General features: G+C 47.3%; 1 protein-coding gene across 1 annotated transcript; it reads right to left on the reverse strand.

The window, feature by feature from the left end:
- Positions 1 to 8,935: 8,935 nt before the first annotated feature.
- LOC140391469 (trophoblast glycoprotein-like) lies at positions 8,936 to 12,231 on the reverse strand. The gene has a single exon (XM_072475976.1). It carries the CDS (start codon positions 11,865 to 11,867, stop codon positions 10,800 to 10,802), a length of 1,068 nt encoding a protein of 355 aa, XP_072332077.1. The 5' UTR covers positions 11,868 to 12,231; the 3' UTR covers positions 8,936 to 10,799.
- Positions 12,232 to 12,588: the final 357 nt, after the last annotated feature.

Here is a 12,588-nt window from a genome sequence, read left to right on the forward strand (position 1 = left end):
ATGGGCAGACCCTGTGGGTGGCCTGGGCTCCACATCCCCCCTCCCCCGACAGTCTTCGCCACCGTCACCCCAGAGATCCGATGACACTGTGGGATGTAATGGCCAGCTCGCATGCAGGGATCACCCAGGTGAACGTTTGAAAGTGGTAGCATGGGCAGGAGTCAGACATTGCTAAACGATGTGGAGCACGGAGCTCATCGCGGAGCGGGTTGTCATCATCCTCCATCCTATGGACCAGACCCGCTGTCACTGCCAACCCAGGGCCCCCACACCATGCTGTAGCAGGTATGTATCCACGGAGGGGTTGCAGATGCGGGGTGGCCGGCAGGGGGAGAGTGAGGGGGTGTGGGGTGGGATGCAGTGTCCATGCCCCTGGCCAGTCTCTCCCCCACTTCACCACCCTCCACCCCTACCCCGGTTGGTGAGCATGGAAGCGATCAGAGCGATCCGTGCGCGTTGGCCCTGGCACACACATCGTGCGGCCTCCCGTGCCTGCCTGGGTCCATGCCCTGCCCATCCTCGCCCTCCCCTGCATCCTCCTCATCGGACAAGGCCTGGTGTTCTCCTCCAGCACGTCGCCCCTCTGCTGGGTGATGTTGTGGAAAATTGCAGTTTGGCGTCAAATTGGCGCCCGCCATGATTTTACCGTCGGAACCTATTCTCTGCCCATTCTTGTTTCGCGATTTAGGCATTGGCAAATTCCGCCCTCTATCTTTACCTCAAGCAGTAGCAATGGCCTGTATCTTTAAATCAAACAGGAAGAATCCAGAAGGCATCAGGGGTGACTCGCTTTGATTGATTGGCTGGTGGCCAATAAATTGGCTGAAATGTCTGTGCCCTGCCCGGTGTCCAGTGGTGATTGGTTTCGGTTCCACTGACATGTTTCTCAGTATCACAAGGCTGGGGTTAGTTTCACTTTAATCCACACTCATACTGTGAAGGAAGTGCACTAAAGAACTCATCATCTGAAGCAAGGACTCTTATCTTTTTCACCTTAATCCTTATTATTTTTCCACCTTTCCCCTCCCTCTGTGTTTGTCTGTCTCGTGTGTGGATGGGTAGAGGGTGGGATGGTTAAAGGGGAGTCAGGTATTAGCTCGACATTAAGCAGCTGCGTTTACTGTATATTTCATATTCGTTCTGGCTATAAATAAACAGTAATGGTGTTTCAACTTACAAACCTGGATGACTGTAATTATTGAGCAGCCAAAGGCCAAAGATTTCAGGCATTTTTGGAATAATTATTGGTTAATTCACTTGTGTTGTGGCTCCGGGGCAGGTGGGGCTGGAATTGACCGGGCACTTTGTTGTCTTTTAAAATTTTTCCTACTTCAAGACTGTGAAGAAAACAACTTTACAACTCTGTTTCGAAATAAATAACTTTGTCTTTATTGACCAAAGTCTGCATGCAGATGGCTACAGGTTAGAGAGAGAGAGAGCTGTTAAGGTAAACCTGCTCATTCTTTCTCAAGCTCGCAAAGACATGGAGAAAACGTTCAATATTTATACAAAAGCTGTATCATTTTACAAAAACAGACCTTGTTCAAAAATGTCAATACAGTCATAACTTCTGATCAAACATGTTGTCATGGAAAGACCCTGACTCGGCTTATTTGCAGTATTTTGTCTTTAGAGGGTTTAAGACGTGGTCCTATTTTGTTTTTCACCTCTGCCCTCATGATGCCTTGACGCAGATGGACCTAGGTCATGAGGAGGTTGTGTTATTAGGACATTCCTAGATCGTGGCTTTGTTATCAGGTTTTAATAAGGTCAGGCACTATTTTCCCTCTTCTGGCCTTGTATGATACAATTATGTGGATTCTTAGCTTTGTCTAGTTTGTCAGGGTCTGATCTTGGCACTTAGCTGACACAGCTGTCTCACACTTGGTTACATAAGTTGGCTATTTTTCCCATCATGCTATTGCTGAGTTTGTACACTTTCACAACTTGACCAGCATGTTGTAACAGTATCCCGATGGAGTTTCTGATTTCCGTACTTCATTCCATATCCAATACATGCCAAAAGGTGTGGGACCCAAATCTCAAATTTATAGGTTCCGCTGTATCTGGCACGCTCCTGCAAGGTTTTCCATAAGTCATGTAGCATCATCTTGAATTCGCTATATGGAAAATTGTACATCTTGTTACTTCATTTTACCATGGTTACATGGCCTTATCCTCTTCTCCTCTATTCTCTCGTTGATCCATGAATCTCCTCCCATCATCTATCAGATCTCAGCCTTTCAGCATATCTTTATATCCCTTATTCTCTCTTCTACTCATCTAGTTTCTTTTTTGTTGGGCTTGCGAAACCTTACCAACTGTCCTGATTTGAGACAATTCACACCTCTTTAACCTGGGATTATCCCTCTCTCCAGTTGCTCTGTCTGGACCTGTAAAGACTTAATTACCTGCAAATGCTCACATTCAAAGTATCGTCTTGCATCTTTGACTTTGTCTATATATGTGGCTGGAACCCACCTCCTCATTCACCTGAGGAAGGAGCAGTTCTCCGAAAGCTAGTGATTCTAAACACTCCTGTTGGACTTTAACCTGGTGTTGTAAGACTTCTTACTATTTAGAGACAGTGCGGTGGAGGAGGAGTGCAGAGCCCTTGGAAGGTTGAAGGGAAGGGGAAAGTGACTTGATCAGCTGTTAACTGTAGCACTTCCACCTCTGTGTCTAGTTGTGGGTTCAATCCCTACTTGAGCACGAAATCCAGGCTGATACTTCAAACAGGACTGAGGGATGCTGCACTGCCCTGTCGGAGATCTTTAGATTGGGATGTTAAATCAAGGCCCTGTGTTCCCTGCTAATGTGAACACAAGCTATCCCACCACATTACCCAGAGAGCCGGGAGTTCTCCCAAGTGCCCTGGTCCCTATCAATCCCTCAACCAAGATCGTTTTTGTTTGTGGGAGCTTGCTGTGCAAAAATTGGCTGCTGTTTCCTACATTTGAATGGTCACACCTCCTCCTCCATGGTTATTCTTGGCAAAGTACTGCGGTGGTTTGCAGTTGCCATCTGCAGTACGGCTGACCAGGAAACTCTTCCGGTCTTACTGCCTCTCATCAGGCGTATTGGGAGGATTCACAGGCTGATAATCATGTGATGTTTGGTCACGTGATGGACACGCCTTCCATGGCCATGAAGTCCAGAGCTTCTGGCCTAGAGGTTGGGACAATACCCACTGCACCACAGTTGTCCTCAAGCAGTAGTACAATTCCAAAAGTACTTTACTGGCTGCAAAGCACTTTGGGATGTCCTGCAGTTGTGAAAGGCACCAAGGAAATGCACGTTCTTTCTTTAAACGGATTCTCAACTCCAGTCACGAAAAACTGAATGCAGGACTCAGCAGATTTCTTTTGCAGTCTCACGTGGTTTAAAGGCCTCCACAATGAAATGAAATGAAAATCACTTATTGTCACAAGTAAGCTTCAAATGAAGTTACTGTGAAAAGCCCCTAGTCGCCACATTCCGGCGCCTGTTCGGGGAGGCTGGTACGGGAATTGAACCGTGCTGCTGGCCTGCTTTCAAAGCCAGCGATTTAGCCCTGTGCTAAACCAGCCCCCTTACTCCCAGTTAATACCCCAATTGCTGTAGATGCCGAGGTTTATCCTACCTCTCAAAATTGACATCCGGCCTTCATAAGCCTCAGAGCTCTCTTCTAAAACTCTGTTCCTCTGGAGGAGGTGGTGGCATAATCCAGACACAATGTCATTCTCTGGGGACCTGCGTTCAAATCTCACCAAGGTAGATGGTCAAATAAAAGTCCGGAATTGAAAGTCTAACAATGACCATGATACCGTTATCGACTGTCACAAAAACCTGTCTGGTTCACTAGTGTCCTTTAGGGAAGGAAATCTGCCGTCCTTACCCGGTCTGGCCTACACGTGACTGCAGACCCACAGCAATGTGGTTGACTCTTAAATGCCCAGCAAGCCACTCAGTTCAAAGGCAATTAGGGAATGGGTAATTAATCCTGGCACAGACAGTGACGCTCGCATCCAAAGAATTAGGAAGAAAGCTCTCAATAATTCCCGGTTTATCCCCCTGCTTGCTGACCTACATTGATTGCCAGTCCGGCAACACCTGGCTTTGAACATTCGTCCTTGCTTTTGCAAATCCCGCCATGGCCTCATTCCTCCTTATCTCTATCACCTCCTGCAGCCCCACAACTCTGCAAGATCTATAAACTCCTTTAATTGCACCCTCTTCTGGCCGGCACGGTGGCACAGTGGTTAGCACTGTTGCTTCACAGCGCCAGGGACCCGGGTTCGATTCCCGGCTTGGGTCACTGTCTGTGCCGAGTCTGCACGTTCTCCCCGTGTCTGCGTGGGTTTCCTCCGGGTGCTCCGGTTTCCTCCCACAAGTCCCGAAAGACGTAATTGTTAGGTGAATTGGACATTTTGAATTCTCCCTCAGTGTACCCGAACAGGCGCCGGAATGCGGGGACTAGGGGCTTTTCACAGTAACTTCATTGCAGTGTTAATGTAAGCTTACTTGTGACACTATCACAGCAGGCAGTCCATTCCACACTCTAACCACTCTCTGAGTAAAGAACCTGCCTTAGACATCCCTCCTATATCTCCCACCCTGAACCTTATAGTTATGCCCCTTTGTAACAGCTACATCCACCCGAGGAAATAGTCTCTGAACGTCCACTCTATCTATCTTATAAACTTCTATTAAGTCGCCTCTCATCCTCCTCCGCTCCAAAGAGAAAAGCCCTAGCTCCCTCAACCTTTCCTCATAAGACCTATCCTACAAACCAGGCAGCATCCTGGTAAATCTCCTTTGCACCCTTTCCAATGCTTCCACATCCTTCCTATAGTGAGGTGACCAGAAATGCACACAATACTTCAAATGTGGTCTCACCAGGGTCCTGTACAGTTGCAGCATAACCCCGCGGCTCTTAAACTTAAGCCCCGTTAATAAACGCTAACACACTATAGGCCTTCTTCACGGCTCTATCCACTTGAGTGGCAACCTTAGAGATCTGTGGACATGAACCCCAAGATCTCTCTGTTCCTCCACATTCCTCAGAGCCCTGCCGTTGACCCTGTAATCCGCATTCAAATCTTTTCTCCTAAAATGAATCACCTCGCACTTATCAGGGTTAAACTCCATCTGCCATTTTTCGGTTCAGCTCTGCATCCTATCAATGTCTCTTTGCAGCCTACAACAGCCCTCCACCTCATCCACTACTCCACCAATCTTGGTGTCATCAGCAAATTTACTGACCCACCCTTCAGCCCCCTCCTCCAAGTCATTGATAAAAATCACAAATAGCAGAGGACTCAGCACTGATCCCTGTGGTACACCGCTTGTAACTGGTCTCCAGTCTGAAAATGTTCCATCCACCACCACTCTCTGTCTTCTATGTGATAGCCAGTTACTTATCCAATTGGCTAAATTTCCCTCTATCCCACACCTCCTTACTTTCTTCATGAGCCGACCATGGGGAACCTTATTAAACGTCTTACTAAAATTCATGTATACAACATTAACTGCTCTACCTTCATCTACACACTTCGTTACCTCCTCAAAGAATTCAATCAAATTTGTGAGGCAAGACCTGCCCTTCACGATCCGTGTTGACTATAGATTCTGCGTAGATCACGTTTGGAATACCGCATTCAATTCTCATTGCCAAACCTCAGGAAATCTTCCTTTAACTGCCCCTTTTCCAAGGAGCACAATCCCAGCTTCTCCAGTCTCTCCACATAAAGAGAAGCCCCTCAACCCAAGTACCATTCGAATAACTCTCCTCCCCATCCTCTCCTCGGCTTGACATCCTTCCTAAAGTGTGGTGTCCAGATTTTATCATCAGCTGAAGCCTGAATAAAGAACAAACAAAGAAGAAAGAAAAGTACAGCACAGGAACAGGCCAGGCCCTTCGGCCCTCCAAGCCCCTGCCGACCATGCTGCCCGTCTAACCTCAAATCTTCTACACTTCCGGGGTCCGTATCCCTCTATTCCCATCCTATTCATGTACTTGTTAGGAGGCACTTTAAACGTCACTATCGTCCCTGCTCCCACCACCTCCTCCGGCAGCGAGTTTCCAGGCTCCCACGATCCTCTGTGTAAAAAACTTCCCTCGCACATCTCCTCTAAACTTTGCCCCTCGCACCTTAAACCTACGTCCCCTAGTAATTAACTATTACACCCTGGGAAAAAGCTTCTGACTATCCACTCTGTGCCCCTCATAAGCTTGTAGACTTCAATCAGGTCGCCCCTCAACCTCCGTTCTTCCAGTGAGAACAGACCGAGTTTGTCCAACCTCTCCTCATAGCTAATGCCCTCCATACCAGACAACATCCTGGTAAATCTCTTCTGTAGCCTCTCCAAAGTTGATGAAGGTGCAGCAATTGACATCACACTGAGTGTACAAACACAGAAAGAGGTCATTCAGCCCCACTGGCTCCTGCTGGTGTTTATACTCCACATGTGCCTCCTCCCACATCCCCTCTTTATCTCGCCCTATCAACATACCCACCAGCTGGGATTGTGCCATTCGTCAAACAGAGCCCTTTGACGGATGATTTTGTTTTTTGTGTCGAAATGAAACAAACCAGGATTGAACTTGAGGATCCAATATTGAGCTAGTTGCTTGTCATAATCATAACGATTCTCTTTATTGATTAGAAATTGGTTCAGTGACAGAGAACAATGCCTCTTTCTGTATTTTCGCAAGCTTTCTAATTCCTTGCTGGCTGCTGTGTCTAATTAAAGCGATCCGTTTTCCCATATCTCTTCAATCTACTGGATCTCACTGAACCATAGTTATCCTTCAGTAACTCATATAAATGCTCAGTCCTCATCAGAGTTCCATGGTACATTCAACCATGAAGACCATCGCAGCAGAGCCCAACAAAAACTACAGCACTTCAGAGGCTGGAGAATAATGCACCTCCTGACTCCCCGAAAGCCTGTCTCCCATTTAGAAGGTACAAATCAGGGGTGTGATGGAATAGTCTCTCCTTGCCTGGGTAAGTTCAGCTCTAGAGGTTCAGCACCATCCAGGACGAAGCAGTCCGCTTGATTGGCAACCCATCCATCAACTTAAATATTCCCTCCCTCCTGCACCACCGACGCACAGTCGCAGCCGTGTGTATCATCTACAAAGATGCACTGCAGCAACTCGCCAAGACTGTTTTGACAGCACCTTCCAAACCCACAAATCCCAGCACCTCGCAGAACAAGGGCGGCAGCCTGGCAACCCCACCACCTGGAAGTTCCCCTCCAAGCCACTCACTATACTGACTTGGAAATATATCGCCGTTCCCTCACTGCTGCTGGGTCAAAATCCTGGAACTCCCTCCCTAACAGCACTGTGGGTGTAGATTCCCTCACGGGGGGGGGGGAAACATTCTCTCAGCACCCACCCTGTGAAGCCCCCTCACAATCTTGTGTTTCAATAAGATCACCGCTCAATCTCTTAAACTCCAATGGGTACCGGCCCAACCTGATCAACCTTTCCTCATCAGACAATCCCTTCACCCCAGTCAACCTTCTCTGAACTGCTTCCAATGCTGGTATGTCCCACCTTAAGTGAAGGACCAAAAATATACACAGTGCTGTAAGTGTGGTCACACCAATGCCCTCTCCAGTTGTAGCAATTTCCTTCACCTGTGCTCCACCCTCTTACAACAAAGGCCAACATTCCATTTGCCTTCCTAATCACTTGCTGTTCCTTCATGCTGACGTTTTGTGGTTCATGTACAATAATAATAATCTTTATTATTGTCACAAGTAGGTTTACATTAACACTGCAATGAAGTTACTGTGAAAATCCCCTAGTCGCCACATTCCGGCGCCTGTTCGGGTACACTGAGAGAGAATTCAGAATGTCCAATTCACCTGACAGCACGTCTTTCGGGACTTGTTTCGGGAGGAAACTGGAGCACCCGGAGGAAACCCACGCAGACACGGGGAGAACGTGCAGACTCCACACAGACAGTGACACCCAGATCCCTCTGTACTGCCGCATTCTGCAACCTCTCCATTTAAATAATATTCCGTCCATCTATTCTTCCCGCCACAGTGGACAAACGTATATTTTCCCACATTATACTCCAAATGCCATTTTTCCCATCTATCGATATCTATATATCTCCGTGGATTCCTTGTATCTTCCTCATATCTTTGTATCATAAGCAAATTTCGCTACAATACAGTCAGAGTGAGATTCTCTGGCCTCCTCGCAGGTGGGAGCTTGTGCTTCCGCCGCTGTCAATGGGATTTCCCATTGAATCCACCCCATGTCTTGTTTTTATATATTAGAGTCATAGAATTTTACATCACTGAAAGAGGCCCTTTGTCTCATCATGGCAGGGCAGCACAGTAGCACAAGTGGATAGCACTGTGACTTCACAGCGCCAGGGTGTCAGGTTCGATTCCCCGCTGGGTCACTGTCTGTGCGGAGTCTGCACATCCTCCCCGTGTGTGCGTGGGTTTATTCCAGGTGCTCCGGTTTCCTCCCACAGTCCAAAGACGTGCAGGTTAGGTGGATTGGCCATGATAAATTGTCCTTAGTGACCAAAAAGGTTAGGAGGGGTTATTGGGTTACGGGGATAGGGTGGAAGTGAGGACTTAAGTGGGTCGGTGCAGACTTGATGGGCCAAATGGCCTCCTTCTGCACTGTATGTTCTATGTCTATGTCTATGTCGCTGGGTAACCGGCATCAGGGGTGCGCCGTCGGCGGGACCAGGTGAGATCAGTTAAGTCAGCACAGAGTCGGAGTGGAGCCCAAGAGACCCTGGTCCGATACGGCCTCCCTCAACTCTTTTGTCGACTGCTCGATTTAGTTTTAATGAATTATTTCAAACTTACCAAAACCAAAGTGCAAAAGCATTAACATTGGTGCACCTGCGACTTTTAATTACTCTAAATATGGCAAGTTGCGTTCACACATGCAATGAAACTACGTAGCTTTTACAATTACTTACTAATTCAGCTTCAAAATACTGCACAGGTCTGTCAGCATCTATAAAGAGAAAAAGTTCAGGTACCAAACTCTGCGATGGCATCTACCTGCACACCTTGGTTCAAATGGCCATGATTTTTTCTTTGTAGCCATTTCTGCTAATGTAACACCACATTTTTAAAGATCTTACAAGAGTCAGAAAGCTCGCTGAAGCTGGCCCACCACTGCAGTACTGAGGGAGTGCTGCACTGTTGGACGAGTTATCTTTTGAAAGAGACAATGAACCAAGGGCTCCTCGACTTGTCCACGTCGGTGTAAAGAGGCTATTTAAAGAGCAAGGGAGTTCCATACGGTGTCCTGGCTCAATATTTATCCCCCAGTCACAAAAGAAAACATCTAATCTGTTATCACATTGCTGTTAGTGGGAGCTTGCTGTGTTTCCTCCATTATGTACTTCGTAGCATGTAAAGTGTTTCAAGACATTTGGCGCTATATCAATGGAATTTTTTCTTTTCTTCTTTTTGTCATTCGAAATATGGCAAATATAGTGCCTTGCTACAGTGCCTTGCACAACTTCAGGAGGCCCCAAAGTGTTTACAGCCAATGAAGCTTGAAACGTTTCCTGAAGTGTTGTAATGGAGGAAACACTGCAGCCAATTTTGTACACAGTAAGATCCCACAAGCAACACCCTGATGCTGACCGGTTTTGAATAAATCATTCGCCAGGAGACTGTTGCTCTTTGTGAAATAGTGACCTTGGGATCTTTTACATCCACTCAAGAGGGCGAACAGGGCCACATTTATATGTCTGATCCAAAAGATGTATCTCCAACAGTGCGGCGCTCCCTCTGTACTGCACTGGGAGTGAGTTTCAGCCTGGACTGTGTGCTCATGTCCATGGGGTTGAACATAAACCTGCAAGATTCTGATTTAGAGACGGGAGCGCCACGCACAAAACCACAGCGAACACAAAGAAACTCAGTTGGGATTAATCGATAGGACTACTGAAGGGTACTGAATTGTGTAATCTCCTCGATTGTTAACCTGCCAACAGCTGACTGATGACCTTCACAGTCCAGCATTTATTATATTTTGTCAGATCTCCAACATTCAACACTATATTGTTTTTACATCTTTACCACAAACAAAAATTGAATCCAGGGTCTCAGAGCATCCGTCTTGTGCAGCACGCAATGGCGAAATGTCAATTCTACTTATTCACGTTTAACAGGAGCAGTAGAATGGCGATTGGACGCAGAAACGTCTGCTGCTGAACACGACCCAGACGAGGGGTAATCGCCGACGGGAAGACTTTTGCCGACGGGAAGACTTTTCCTTTGCTCGTTTCCAAAAATTAGGAGAAGGCCCAGAGTATTTCAGCCGATCGCTGTGCCGAACAAATGCATGAACCCTCCAGTCTGTTGACAGCTGTCAACACCTAATGAGCAGATTAAACCTTCCAGTGTGTTTACGATATTGTTGACACAGAAGAAATCTTAAAGTATGCTATTATGTTATTCGCAAGCAGGGTTAATCTAGAAGGTTTACACAATATTGTTGATGCACAGCAAATTGAAGAAATAGGCTCCACAGTGATAAACAAAACCAGGCTAATGCGCATAATTGTAGCTGACATCAACAGGGTAAATTGGAGAATCTAGCGTATTTATTGCGTGCAACAATCCATATATTACATCATATAATACCTTAGCAAAAGCACAAAGTTTGCTGATACTGTTTCAACCTTCTTTTACTGATTGAAACGTACTTGATTTTTTAAATTGGAGTTTATAGAGAGAACGGTAAGGGAGGCGAACAACACTTGGTGGGGTCAACCATCCTCAACTCCTCTCCTTGTGATCAGACTAGGCTAGACTACGGCTGTAACACCAGCCATCCTGGGCGCAGGATCCAGCTCGTATCTGTATTCGTAACCCTCCATCGGGTCATGGCAAACCTTTCGGAAAGTTCTGGCCCATCTCCATATGCCCCTCCTGTTCAAGTACAAGACCATGACAAAGGTAGCTCCAATCAGAGCCAAGACAATCCCCAGAAATACGTAGGAGGCAGCTGTATCATCTGGGCACTCGAGCTCTTCGAGCATCAGTTGGTCGAGGGTGCTTCCATTCAAGGCGTTGGGGCCGAAGCAAACGATGTGTTGCCCATCCCCGATCTGAGATGTGTTCTTTAACCACAAGTATAAAGGCTGCAGTTCGCAGTCGCACATCAATGGGTTGGAGGACAAGTAAACTTTAAGCTTAATGTGGGTCTGCCAGCTGGAGATAGTCCCCCTCCCAATATGATCCAACAAGTTGCTCCTTAGGTCCAAAACCTGCAAACTGGAGCTCATGGGCGTTCCTTCTGAAAGCCAGGTCAGATAGTTCCCAACAAGCTGGAGCTCGCTGAGGTTGGGGAGATTGTTAGGATGCAATGCAGTCCAGAGCTGGTCCTCCAGTGATGGCTGAAGGGCATAGTTCATTCTCAAACTGTGCAATAGGCAAAGGCCGAGGAAGGCATCTGCGGCAATGGATACCAGTGCATTGTCACTTAAGTTTAAGGTCCTGAGGTTGGATAAGCCTTCAAAGGCAGAGGGCCCAATGCCTTGGATCCGGTTACCCTGGAGAGAAAGGGTTCCCAAGCTGGCAAACCCAGAGCCATTGCCCATGAAAGCCGCCTCCCTCAAGATCGAGATGCTGTTGCCGGTGATGAGCAGGTTGTGAACGCAAAGAGGGATTCCTTGTGGGATCCGGGTCAGGTTCCTGTTCCTGCACTCCACCAACCTTGACTTGTTTGCGCATCTGCATTCCGACGGGCAGGGGCAGACGCCAGCCCAGGACACCAGGACACCAAGCACGGTTAGAGAGAAAGGCCATGTCATTGGAGTCAGAGGCACTCTGTCTTTGTCGTGGCAACTGCTCGTCTGCTTAGTTCCACTCATCCTTCAACAGATCCAAAATGGTAAACAACAAACAACCCTGATACACGAGGGAAAAAAAGCTCTTTGCCTTGAAGTGTCCCAGATGGCGAGCAATGAAAACTAAACCCAAGTTAGCTGTTTCTGATTAAGATCAAGTCTACAATACCTGACCATCAATCTGATCAAACCCCTTATCCCTCTTGGGCACAGCTCCTCCTAATTTTGTCGATACACAGCTGAAAGTCTCTCCGGTCTCGTTGAGATCTCCTCGCACATTAGACCACTCGATATGGAGAGATTTCCCTTCAAAGGGTCGGATGCTTCCTGCTTTATTTCCAAGGCTGTGACAGATTTGCTAGTGCAAATGTTCTGTTGTTGTTGAGCAGATTACTGCCTGCTTGATGACCCAGCTCCACCCCCTCCAAGCCATTTATCAGAACTATTAGATTACCTCAACAATTGATTTATTCACCAGCAGTCCCCCTGACGCACATTCTGAGGATTCATCACCAGCAGCTCTCTGAGAGTCCAAGTTGGCTAATAGATCACACAGTGCTTACAGAGACAGGCCATTCAAGGGTCCACCCTGATGTTCATGCCCCACGCCAGCCTCCTCCCACCTCCCTCGGCATCTGTCAGTATACCCGGCCCATTCCTTTACCCCTCATGTGTTTATCCAGCTTCTCCTTAAATACATCTCTACGGTTAGCCGCAACCACTCCCTGTGGGAGCGAGTTCCACA

The sequence above is a fragment of the Scyliorhinus torazame genome, chromosome 15 (assembly GCF_047496885.1).
Source record: "Scyliorhinus torazame isolate Kashiwa2021f chromosome 15, sScyTor2.1, whole genome shotgun sequence".
Lineage (NCBI taxonomy): Eukaryota > Metazoa > Chordata > Chondrichthyes > Carcharhiniformes > Scyliorhinidae > Scyliorhinus > Scyliorhinus torazame.